This window comes from Bos indicus x Bos taurus, chromosome 6 (genome assembly GCF_003369695.1).
Source record: "Bos indicus x Bos taurus breed Angus x Brahman F1 hybrid chromosome 6, Bos_hybrid_MaternalHap_v2.0, whole genome shotgun sequence".
Lineage (NCBI taxonomy): Eukaryota > Metazoa > Chordata > Mammalia > Artiodactyla > Bovidae > Bos > Bos indicus x Bos taurus.
In genome coordinates, this window is record NC_040081.1 from 113,241,928 (window position 1) to 113,254,942 (window position 13,015).

The 13,015-nt window shown below is 55.1% G+C and overlaps 1 protein-coding gene across 2 annotated transcripts in view; it reads left to right on the forward strand.

Moving 5' to 3' along the window:
• SORCS2 (sortilin related VPS10 domain containing receptor 2) overlaps window positions 1–13,015 on the forward strand; it is a 495,738-nt gene that overhangs the window by 184,325 nt on the left and 298,398 nt on the right. For both annotated transcript variants that reach the window (XM_027545110.1, XM_027545111.1), the window contains exon 2: window positions 5,822–5,889. In XM_027545110.1, the coding sequence (XP_027400911.1) occupies window positions 5,822–5,889 (68 nt within the window). The remainder of the gene's footprint in view (window positions 1–5,821; window positions 5,890–13,015) is intronic.

Sequence of the window (13,015 nt, forward strand, 5' to 3'; positions counted from 1 at the left end):
GAGTATCACTAAACAGGTGCTGCCCAGACCATGAGATGCAAAACAGTATTTCACAGAGAAGTCCCATGCCACCTCCTGTCCCACCCCAACCCTGAATCTAGCACTTGCTGGAGCCCTATTTGTCCCCAAACTTTAAACCTAACCCTCACCCTAAACCTCACACAAACTCTAACTTGAGTCCCAGCTCTGCTGCTGCTGCTGCTGCTAAGTCGCTTCAGTTGTGTCTGACTCTGTGCGACCCCATAGACGGCCTCCTACCAGGCTCCACTGTCCCTGGGATTCTCCAGGCAAGAACACTGGAGTGGGTTGCCATTTCCTTCTGCAATGCATGAAAGTGAAAAGTGAAAGTGAAGTCGCTCAGTCGTGTCCGACTCCCAGAGACCCCATGGACTGCAGCCCACCAGGCTCCTCCGTCCATGGGATTTCCCAGGCAAGAGCACTGGAGTGGGGTGCCACTGCCTTCTCTGAGTCCCAGCTCTAACCGTGGCCCTAACCTAGCTCACTGTGGACCCACCAGCCTCATTCCATCTCTGCTCCAGCCTTGGGAGCCAACACAGCATCTGTGTCACAGATGAGGAAACTGAGCCCCCAGGAGCACAGGGATCCTCAATTGTGGAGCCAGGATTCAGACCAGACCTCCTGGGCTCTGGGAACACGGTCGTCCCCTTGTGAAGTCCTCCAGGCTCTGCAGAGGAGCCTGGAGCCAGGGGGCCCTGGGCTCTGAATCCAGAGGGAGGGCGTGGCAGGTGGGGACCCAGGCTCTCTGCTCTGCGGAGGTTTCAAATGTCTGGTGCCATCGGCAGCCTTGACTAGTGTGTTAATGGCCCAGTTGGGAGTGAGAACCTCCAGGGAGGCTCCTGGAGCATGTGGGGAGTTCCCTAGAATGGAGAGTCCAGGAGGGCTTCATGGAGGAGGGGCAGAGGGCGGGGCGGGTGAGCCTCCTGGGGTCTCGGCAGTGAATGAGGACACCCACGCAGTCAGGGATGTCTACTGGGAAGTGCTGGGCTCTGCCAAGGCCCGACTCTGGAGAACTAGCACCCTCCACGTGGCTTTCTGAGCCTAATGAATCTTCACCCTTCCCCTCCGGGGCCTTTAGCAGAGAGAAACAGGATTCCTCTCCTGGGTAAATAAATGTGGAATCAATTTCTCTTAACCGGAATTGACTTCTTCGTGGAGGATGCATCTGGGCAAAGGCGTCCACTGCTGAGCCCACGGCCTTCCTGGGGCGGGGGGAGTGGACCGTCCGGCTGCCTTGTGGTCAGCAGGAAGCCCCTTCCTCTTCAGCTTGGGCTGGTGAGAACTCCCCAGGAGGCTGTTCTAGAAGGAGCCACGGGAGGGTCTGGTTCTAGTTCTGCCGTCTCCCGAGTGTGCCTCTGGGGGTGGCCACTGCCCCTCCCACCTCGGCTTCCCATGCGAAGTGGGAACCAGGGGCCCATTTACAGGGCTCTTGGGGGAAACTCCTCATGCGAAGAGTTGACTCATTGGAAGCAATTATTAAGCACCAGCCCCACCAGCATGAAAATGAGCATTTTTGTTTTCATGTTTTGAAGGTAGGAGGAAGAAAGACTATGAGAGATATGAGGGTTCATCAGAGGCGAGGTGCCCTGCAGTGGCTCTGTGGCCCGAGGTCACACATATACACATACACACACACACTTGCACACATGCCCCTGATGTGTGGAGGTGGAGTGGCTGACAGGCCAATGGTTCAGAGGGCTGCAGAGAGTAAAGGGTCCCTAGTGGAAATCACCCCTCCTCCCCTCTGCCAGCCCTCCCCCTCCTCCAAAGGCCACTCTGTAAAAAGTCCCTTCTGCCCCCTCTAGCGCGTCATCACGCATCTTTAAACGGAAATGAGTATCGACCCTTATCCTCTCTCCCTTTTTTAATGGAGGTAAAATTCAAGGAACAGAAAACGTACCATTGGAACCGTGCTGCAGAGTTCAGCTCAGGGGGTCTGCCTCTCCCGTTTTGAACATAGAAAGGACACAGCGCTGTTCCCTCCCGGCCCCATTCGGCTGAGCTGGCCTCCTGGCGGGGTTGGGAGGGGGTCCTTTCTAGAGTCTCCATGGTACGTCTGCTCTTGGACGCCGCCCCGCGTTCCTATGGGCAGCTGCGTCCCGGTGAGTGGGCCAGGCCTGTGGCTGGGTCTGCGTGGAGCTTCCAGTCTCCAGCTGTTATAAATGGTTTGCGGGCAGTCGCTCGGGACACCCTTCAGTTCATGTGTACGGGGACATCCATGGACGAGCTCCCCGAGCAGGAGTGCCGGGCCGCAGGGCGATGGGCCCTGATTCTTCTGGCTGCCGTGTTGCCACTGCAGTGTGTCCCGGGGCCCAGAAAGAGCTCCATCATGAGCCCGTCCTGCCCGCGTCTCTCCCGTCTGTCCTGGTCCAGCCTCTACCTCCCTTGGCGGGCATCCTTCTAAGTGCAGGGAGTGAGTGAGGACACCAGGGCCTGCCAGGGCTGGTCCGGGAGGAGGTCTTCATCCTGGAGACATGGGCCCAAGAACAGCTCTGCTGTTGGGTGAGGTGTTGGCTGAGTCCTACATTATCCCCGCAGACGGAGGGGGATGCTGGGCTCAGAGAGGCCAAAGGCTGTGGCGACACGAAGCAGGTCTAAGGCTCAAGGCAGGGAGGTGCCCACGGGCCTCCTGGAAGGTCAGCCAGCAAGCTGCCATCCTGCAGACGTGCCCTAGCCAGGCCAAGGCCACAGCCCCGTGTCCTCCAGGAGGTCACCCCGACAGCCCTTCTTTAGCACCCGCTGTAGGTCAGCCTTCCTGCCCAGCGCAGGAAGCCCTCACCAGGACCCAAGTCCCATCTGTACAGGAGGCTGGGCACCTTGTTTACATTGAATTAGGCTGCGTCCAGGCTCCTCTGGGGCCCCCAGGGTGGTCTCCTGAGAACAGAACATGGATCTCTTATAAAACTGGTGCAATTTCCAATTCACTGTGAATGTTCAGGTGATTTTATTTTTTTTTCAGTCAGTGGTGTCAAAATGCCTCCCTCCTGTGTTTTGATCATCAGCCCCTTCCCCTGGGAACTGGGATTCCCTGTTGGCTCAGACAGTAAAGCGTCTGCCTGCAATGCGGAAGACCCGAGTTCAATCCCTGGGTCAGGAAGATCCCCTGGAAAAGGGAATGGCAACCCACTCCAGTGTTCTTGCCTGGAGAATCCCATGGGCTGAGGAGCCTGGTGGGCTGTAGTCCATGGGGTTGCAAAGAGTCGGACACGACTGAGCGACTACACTTTTCTTTTCTTTTCTTTTTTCTCCTGGGAACTAATGCTTGCCTGCATGCATGCTCAATTGCTCAGTCACGTCTGACTCTTTGGGACTCCATGGACTGTAGCCCGCCAGGCTCCTCCATCCATGGGATTTTCCAGGCAAGAATACTGGAGTGGGGTGTCACTTGCTCCTCCAGGGGATAGACCCAGAGACTGAGGGACATGGAGCTTGAAGGGTCTGCCCCCAGAGCAGAGGGGTCTTCCCACTGCCAACTGCAGAATCAGGGGTGTCAGCTGGGCCTGTCCGGCTCTCCCCAGGTGCAGGCTGATCAGCTGGGCAGTTCCTTGGGTCCACCCCCAGACAAGCACAAGCTGGGTCCTGGCCTCGGGACCCCTATTCTCCTCCTGCTTAGCGCGTGGTGCCTGGAGGGTGAGTCTACCCCCCAGCAGGAAGAGGGGTGGTATGCTCTTGATGGAAGAGTGGCTTGTGAACAGGCGGCCAGGGCATCTCCTCTGCCTGGCCTCACTGCCTTCGTCGTCGTCACTTTGGGAAATGCCGTCTATATTTCTGCCAACGAGCGGTTCGAGTGCTTGATACACAGCAGGCTCTGTGCCTAGCACTGGGACATAAAACAAGACACAGCCCCACCTCCCTCAAAGGGCTCGTGACTCAGGGTGGTGACAGATTTGTGGGCTGTGCTGGGGGAGTGGAAGCACAGGGTCTGAAGGACTTTGGAGGAGACAGTGAATCCACGGGAGGAGTCTGGGGGACTTCCTGGAGGTGGTGTTAGTTAGTCTGCCATCTGAATGCTGAGTCGGATTTAACCCAGGCATTAGAGGTGGGGGGTGGGGTGAGAGGAAGAGGGTCCCACGATGAGGACCAGCTTGTGCAAAGGCCGGAGCTTAGAATGAAGGGGGTGGGCATGAGCTGGGAATCTCACCCAGAAGGGGTGGGAGGGGGTACCCCTTGGTGATGGCCCACTGGGGCAGGACAGAGTTCACACCGGCAGAAGTTACCAGGAGACTGAGCTCGGTGCACAGAGGGGCCCGAGCACCAGGCCAGGGGCTGAGCTCCCCACCGTCCAGGTGTACAGGCAGAGTCCAGATGGCAGCTGCTCTCCAAGGACGCGAGGTTGACAATTCCGCCCTGGATGGGGCCAGATTAAACAGACTTTGAGGTCCCTTCCAGCCGTCACGCTCCCGCTTCTTGAGATCCCCTCTGGGAACAGCAAGATGATAAAATATAAATCAATAGGTTAAAAATACGCTTGTCTCCTGCACGTCCAGGGCCTGTCACTCTGCTGCCTTCCCCCATCTTCAGAGGATTCCTGCTTGACTCGGGCAGCCGAGAGCCCAGCAGGAGAAAATCGCTTTGTTCCCGAGCAAGGCAGGCCGATCGCGCCTCCATTGACAAGACCTCGGTTTTTTTTTTAATCATCGCTGCCTCTAAAATGCACACTGTCCCATTTCACTTGACATCTCCTCCTTATATCTTCCCTGCTTTAATCACCAGGGAAAGAAAGATCAGCCAGACTGCAGCACTGACTACGCCCCACAAGACGGAGAGCAGAAAAGTCCTGCTCGCCAGAAGGCACCAAACTTGGGGATGGCCCGTGTGGTGACCCCAAATTAACCAGGCCGATCCCTCTGCTGGGACCCCGGGGGCTGGTCCCCCTTCACCTTCCGGGGTTCCCATGGCAACGGAAATGTTAGGAGCTGCTAATAGGGTCTGGCAGTGAGTGAAATGAAATTTGACGTACGTGGAAATGCACAGGCTTGTGAAGTAATTGGGGAGAGGGGGCCCCTTTCTCGCCCGACAGGTGAATGAAATCTCGTTCCCTTGCTGTTCATACATTCTTGGGGGGGGGGGATGGGGAACTTTTGGCTGCTTATGTGCATTTATTTTCATTTTTATAAACAGCTGTATTTTCTGCACAGGCCTGGAATGGAGACACTTTGTTAAGTTAGGGCCCAGTGTGTGTGGTGAACAGTTTAACACCAACGACAAAAATCGTGTGTGCCTTTGATGATTCGTGCCTGCCTCCTCCCCACCCCCCATGCCCCCCCCAGGTCCCAGCTGTCCCTGCCCGCCTTCCCAACCCACTGTCATCGGCTCTGCCGTCGGCTGGCGCTCCGGGGAACGTTAATGACAGCACGTACTTCGGGGCTGCCCTAGCCTTGCCTGAAGCCCCCAGCTGCTCTTTCTGGCCGCCTTCTTGTTCTCGAAGGCGTGGGTGGGGACAAAGCCCCTCTTACAAAGCCTCACCCGATACATTCCTGTTCACTGGGACCACCTTCTCCTCGGGTCCCTGGGGCCATAGTCTGAGACAGTCCAGGGCTGAGTTGGGGAGATTCCTGCTGAGTGGCAGGTACTGCTGGGTGGACCTCACCGGCGTGGGATGTTCTGAGGGTCATCGTGAAGTGCAGAGTGACTTTTTGGAGCAGAAACCAGCATGGGGTCTGAGTGCTCTGGGGCTTGGCAGCTGGGGCTCGTGGGAAGAGCCCCCCCACCCCATCCTGGGTAGGGGAGGGTCATCATACCCCGCCCTGTCGAGAACCATGAAAGCCCCTGATCTCTGCCTTTATCTTTGTTGCCATCACAGGTGATCTTGATCCTGACCAAGTATTACCACGCAGACATGGGGAAGGTTCTGGAAAGTTCTCTGTGGCGGTAAGTCAGCCCGAGGGCGGGCCTCATCTCCTCCGGTACCTGCGCGTCTCCAAGGCTGGGGCTGAGATCCTGGGGGCGGGCTGGAGCAGCCTCCTCTCACTGGAGGCCTCTCAACTTCCCTTCCACTGGAAAATGCATGTAGGAGAAGGTGAAAGCCAGTTAGGAGTCCCGTCAGCGGCGCACGATGGGCTGCGGCACAGACAGGCGTCGGAAGGCGTCTTTGCTTTCTTCCCTTTCTGTCTGTGCTCCTTTCGCCTTGCTGTCGTCCTCCCCGGGGGAAGGGGGGCTGCCTTGTGAATTCAGGTCAGTGCACAATTTCCTCTGCTTGTGCTCCGAGCTTCCGACGCAGCTCCCAGAGTCCCCCAGACACGCCGATTATCCTCACGGTCCGGGGGTCTTTCTTTCTCTCTGGCTCAGTCCAAGAGCTTGGAAAATAAAGAACCCACCACTGCCGATGGGTGCTATCTGTCTGTATGTGAAATGTGAATTCAATCCAAGAGTTAGGCGGCCTTTTTGATGGTTTCAGGGAGGTGGGCGAGGAGGAGGCCTGGAGATGTCATTTGGGTTATGATCAGCTTTGTATTTGTGTCTGCGGCATGGCAACCCACTCGAGTGTTCTTGCCTGGAGAATCCCATGGACAGAGGAGGCTGATGGGCTACAGTCCGTGGGGTCGCAGAGTGGGACTGAAGTGACTTAGCACGCAAGCTCTCTGGAAGGGGAAGGAAGGGTCCTAGCGTCTTGGGCTGGGGTTTCAGTGCATCTCTCAGGTGAGGACGCTGTGTCCTGGGGGCACCACTCAGTATTTTCACATTCTCTGCGTGTTGAACCGTTTTGCTTTCCAAGACATGTTTCTCAAGTAATAATTAATTCTTTTTTTTTTTGTATTTGAAATCTATTAAAAACACAGAAACCTGCTGATCAGGACTCCTGACATGCGTGTCTCTACCTTGAGTTGATTTCCTGTGGGCCTCTGGCTTCGCTTTTAGCGAAGGGGCCTCATGATTGGTTCCTAGTTGGTTCTTACCGAGGGATTGCCCTGATGCTCCTGCAAGTTGCTGAAATGACCCCTGAGTTGGCTGCGTCCTTTGCCAGATGAGGGGCAGGGTGGCCTTGTGTGGGCGTGGTCGCCCTGGTGCTGATGTGGGGAGTGGGCAGCCGTGCATTTTCCTTCCCTTTTCCAGCAGAAGTGCCTGTCTGAGCCCGCCCCTTTCAGCCCCAGATTTGCCTCCCAGACTCGCCAGCCTGCTTTCCAATTCCACGCCAGTCTCAGGATAAGGAGCCTGCCACAATGCTTTGCAGCCAGGATCCCCTCTTCTTTATGTGTTGGGACGTTTCAATTTCGTGCCTTGAAGCACCTCATCCAGCAAGGAGCCTGCTTTCAGAAATGCTCCTCCGGGGGTAGATAAGGCTGTTTGTTCATTGTTTGGGATGAGAGCGGAGAGTGGCGTGAGCTTTAAAGCTCCAGTGAAATCTCATTGGTTGCCCTTTGAAGGTTCTCATTTGGGCACTGGTTTCCGGGCCAGGCTCCTTGAGAAGGGCCGGCTCCTGGAGGGTTCCCCCCGGCCAGGTGGATGGTCCAAGGAAGGTCCCCTTGGCTGCAAAGTAGAGAGAGGCACTTGTCCTCTCTAGCTCCAAGCAGAGTCCTTCTACCAAGTTAACTCGGTCCCCAGCCCCTGCCTGTCAGCCCAGGTCTCCATGAATGTTTGTTAATCCCCTGGAGTGTGGGAGCTGGGTTCTGTCTGCTCCTGCAGCATCTTCACAAGCCGGGACAGAGGAGGTGAGGTTATTGTGAGTGTAGCTTGAGTAGCCAGCAGTCCTTCCTGGGGTCATTGTGCTGCTTCCCACAGAGTTGCTGGGTGGAGTTAACATTTGTGGCAAGTCTTCGTGCGGGCTTCGTGGGGGAGGAAATGACCTTGGCTAGCCCTCCAGTGTGGCCTCAAGACTCAGAATTCTTCATATACATGTAGGGAAGCCAGGTTGTTACCAAACAGGGTTCCTGGCCTCCTTAATCTTTGGAAGGACTGATGCTGAAGCTGAAGCTCCAATACTTTGGCCACCTGATGTGAAGAACTCATTGGAAAAGACCCTGATGCTGGGAAAGACTGAAGGCAGGAGGAGAAGGGGGCAGCAGAGGATGAGATGGTTGGATGGCATCATAGACTCAATGGACATGAGTTTAAGCAAACTCTGGGAGATAGTAAAGGGCAGGGAAGCCTGGTGTGCTGCAGTCCATGGGGTCCAAAGAGCTGGATATGACTGAGCGACTGAAGTCCAAGAGGCCAGACTACACATTCAGGCAAGGCTTTACTGGGGTCCCTGCTGCAGCAGGAGGGAGTGAGATCAAGTAACAGGTTCCTTTGCTTGTTCCCTGAGAGGGGCCAAGCTGGTTCCTTAAATGGGATGAGACTAGGGGTGTGTCCGAGGGTTGGGCAGGAGGGCTGGCTTAGGTGGTTTGCCCACCTGTTGGCCGTGTTGAGTGCAGAGGTCAGGCGCAGTACCCTGTTTTGCTCCCGAAAACCTCTTTTTGCTCCTGGCTCTTCAGACATGGCTTCTTTGGTTGACTCAGCAATAAAGAATCCACCTGCAATGCAGGAGATGCGGGTTCAATCCCTGGGTTGGGAAAATCCCCTGGAGAAGGAAATGGCAACCCCACTCCAGTACTCTTGCCTAGAGAATTTCAGGACAGAGGAGCCTGGTGGGCTACAGTCCATGGGGTCACAAAGAGTTGGATAGGACTGAGTGACTAAAGAACAACATGGCTTCAGACATAGCAGTTGGGGTTTTTGGTGTTTGTGAATCTTGTCCAGAATTTGCTCCAATGGTGCACGCACGCAACAGTTTTTAGTCCCTTATATCTCTTTGTATCTTGTTGCTCGAGGAGACGTGTGTCCAGGTGAAAGCTCTGCTGCAAAGGGTTCCCGGTCCCAACTTGTCTCAAGGAAGACAAACCACCCACCTCAGAAAGTCTCCACAGGGAGCTCTTTTTCCTCTCAGGAGCTTCCGTCTCCTTGTCTGTAAAGTGGAAACATCCCTGGATGGGAAATCGTGAGGACTGAGGGAGACTGCATATGAATCGTCCCCAGAACAGCACTCAGTCTAAATTTAGTTTTCCTCCGAAGCAAATCAACAGATTTTAATTTTCCACATTCTTTTCTCATCAGTCTCTAGACTCAGACGTTTCCTCTCCTTTATTAAAAATACATGCAGAAGCATCAGTCATTTCCAGAAAGTTCATCCACATCCCCACCTGTCAGGCCTGGTTTCTGTGTTCATCTCATCTCTCTTGTGCTGAGACTGCTGTACCGTGAGACGCAGAATCAAGTTGCGCACCTTCTCTCTCTCACACAGGCAAGGAGTTTCCCGTTTTTCTGTGCGGTATCACGGGCCATGTGTCTTTTTTACGGCTGTGCACTCACCCCAGGACTGACTCGTTCTAACTCCTAGCCCTGCTTCCCTTGTGGCTCAGATGGTAAAGAATCTCCCTGCAATGCAGGAGACCTGGGTTCGATCTCTTTGTTGGGAGGATCCCCTGGAGAAGGGCATGACAACCCACTGCACTATATTCTTGCCTGGAGAATCCCATGGACAAAGGAGCCTGGTGGGCTGCAGTCCCTGGGGTTGCAAAGAGTCAGACACGACTGAGCGACCAACACTTTCACGCCATACACACAGCTCCTGGGCCTGCTGCGGTCATGAGACATTCCGGCACGTCGCTTTCCGTTCTGCTTTGTTCCCTGGGAAGCGTCTTAGGGAGTTCCATTTCTGAGCCAGACGGTCTGAGCAGATTCACGGCTGGCGTGCGGCAGCGCCGAATTCTTTTCCAGGAGGAGCGCAACCCTCCACGTGGGGCAGCGCCCTGCCTCCTGGCCACCTTCAGGCTGACAGCGTTTCTAGAACTTGCCAACCTACCGGCCCAGAGGGAGGCAGTGCCGTTTCCATACCCCTAGCGAGGGCCAGTGGTTTCTGGGTTTAATCGCGTTTTCTCTTGCGAGCATCACCTGCTCACATGCCCCGTGTTGAGACCGTGCAAGCTTTAGAAGGGGAGAGACTGCCATCGGCCCTTGGTCAGGATGTCACCCGCCCTCTGTCTGCTGTTAAGGGCACACGTGGAGGGCGGTTCGGGGTGCTGCTGTCTGGCAAAACGTATTCAGTGGGGTTATTAATGACACGTTTATTGAATGTGCACCCAGACTCCCAAGAATTCTCCTGCGTAATCGCGATAAATACATTTCACTGACAGATGTGGTTTTACAGGCTGGAGATGGCCCCCTGAGATCCAAGCCGGATGCAGTTTTAATTGTCCTGCCTTCTGTGGCCCTCATGGCGGGAGTGTCTCTCCCTGCCTCCCTGGCTGGCTTTGAGGACCCAGCCCTCTGTCCCTTCCTTCTGCGTGGGTACTGTTCTCTGCTCAGCCTCTCAGCCGGGGGCGGGGGGAGCATGGGAGCCCTTCCCCCGAGAAAGCTGCTGATTGGCCTCAGGGGTTGGACAAGCATAGAGCTGGTCCATCTCCCCTCCTGGACCATCCGGAGATGAATGGTAACTAGAGGAGCTGGCTGACCCTGCCCTGGCGTACATGTCCAATCTCTGCAAGTGTCCCTGGGTATTGGGGCAAAGGACCAAAGTCTAGGGGGTTAAAACCAGAAGAATGTTCTCCCACCATCCTATGGCCCAGTAGTCTGAAATGGAGATGCGGGCAGGGCTGGCCTCCCTCTGGAGGCACTGGGGAGGGTCCTTCCTGCCTCTTCCATCTCCTGGGGACTGGGGGCTGGGGGCCGGGGGCCTTCCTAGCAGTCACGTCTCTCCAGTCTCTGCCTCCATCTTCACATGGCCTCCTCCACGTCGCTCCTCCGTGTTTTCCTTACAAGGACACTTATCTTTGGATTTGAGGCCCACCCGGGTGATCCAGGGTGAGCTCATCTCGAGCTCTGTAACTTCATTACATCTGCAAAGGCCTCGTTCCAAGTAAGGTCGCATGCAGCCTCAGGGGGTTTGGATGTGAACGGAAGTGCTAGTGGTAAAGAATCCGCCTGCCAGTGCAGGAGACTAAGAGATAAGGGTTCAGTCCCTGGGTGGGGAAGATCCCCTGGAGGAGACAGATGGATAGATGGATGGAGGGAGGGACAGATGTACAGATAAACATACAACTGGGGGGACAGACAGACGGATCGACAGATGACAGATGGATGCATGGATGGACATATGGTGATGTGGTCCTCGGGAAACACTGCTGGGACCAGGAAGACCCTTCAGGCCTATGAGGCCATCCCAGCAGGCAGGGTGGGAGCCAGGAGCACAGAGCTGGCCCCGATGCCATCAGGTGGCGTGGGAGGGGCTGGGGGAGTCCTGAGCCAGGGAGAAAGCGGACCTTGGCTCACTCTCCACGCTCTGCTTCCCTCTGCTGTCATGTAGCTCCAGCCCACGGCACCATTCACACACTGCCTGGACACTGTGGACGCCGTGCCAGCCCTGCCCTTCCACCCCGACATGTGACCTTGGGCAGGACTTTTAGTAGGGGCAACCTCGGGAATACTGGAGTGGGAATACTGGGGTCTCGAGTTTTCTCTGAGTGACTTGGTGGAACCCCACCCTTTTGTTAGGGGTTGTTGTTGTTCAGTCGCTCAGTCGTGTCTGACTCTTTGCGACCCCATGGACTGTAGCATGCCAGGCTCCTCTGTTCTCCACTATCTTCCTGAGTTTGCTCAAACTCATGTCCGTTGAGTTGGTGAAATGCTATTCATCCATCTCATCCTCTGTTGCCCCCTTCTCCTCCTGCCCTCAATCTTTCCAGCATCAGGGTCTTTTCCAATGAGTCAACTCTTTGCACTGGGGAGGGGGAGGGGGAGGGTGATTCTCTTCCTCTGTCTTCACTTTAATCCTGAAACCTTGAATGGACACAGAAGGTGTGGAATGTGGTGTGCCAGCTGCCTGAGTACCCACGTGCCAGAGACAAGCCCGTGCTCACCAAATAATCCAAGTGTTTCTCCCTCCCCTGGCCTCCCATTTGGTTATTGTGGGGTCACGTCATTTATCTGAACCAGTGGTCCAATGAGCAGGAGTAATGCGGCTTAAGCCACTGAAGTTGGGGCTTCAGCTGTTACTGCAGCAGACCGCAGTCTAGCCCAACACGGGTTCCCCATCTGTAACAGATGTTAATTTTTCTCTTCCTGGGCTCTCCATCTCTTAAATAAACACACTCTTCCAGGTTCTGATCCAGCCCAGCTCTCCCCTCCTTCCTTCCACCTCCCCCATGCCCGCCATCCCCCACCCCAGAAGTCATCCCCATGGGGGCGTCGTGTGTTAAGTACACACGTATGTGTCTATCCACAACCAATGTGTCCTAGGGTTTAGTGTGATTTACAAATTAGCGCAGATGGGATCATGCTGCCTTTAGAAACGTGACTGATGCTCACGCCCTGGTTTTGGTCATTCATCCCTGCAGCCCTGTAAGCCCTGTAAGCCGAGCCACGCCTTCCCCTGCTGTGGAGTGTGAGAGTTTTCGTCCCCAGGCTCCACTGTTCCCATCAGGGCTGCGGAGTGTGTCTGCCCATGTCTCCACCTTCCTCTTTCCTTTGTGAGTCTGTCTGCAGAGTGACTCCTGCCCCGCGTCTCTGGAATCATCAGACTTTGTATGTCTACATTCAAGTGGACCTTAGAGCGTTAGAGTGTTATCCTATCTTGTAATTGTGTGATTTTTCATGGAATCAAACATACTTTCTTTTATTGTATCTTATTGACTGTTCGAGGCCCCTCCTCTGGGATTTAGCTGTTGTATTTCGTGCCCATCTTTTTTCTATTGCTAAATTCCTTCTTCACCCCTGCCTCTCTGCTACAAATAGCCCAAGTCCTTTCCTGACCCTTAATGTTGAGATGGGTATCCTCTAACTGTGTCCTGAGCTCCTATGATCGTCATTTATTCTTTCCCGGCACTCTCTAAGAATGTGTCCTCCCAAGAGTGTTCTTCTAAGTCATATTTCAAAATATGCGATTCTTAGAAGTGCCATTCTTAGAAGAGTGTCTCTGTAGACTGGTATATTCCTCAGCTACAGTGACAGTGATGCTGCGTAACAAGTCACCCCAAACTCGGGGGCACCAGCAGGCTCCTTCTCACGCCCTGGGGTGACTGGT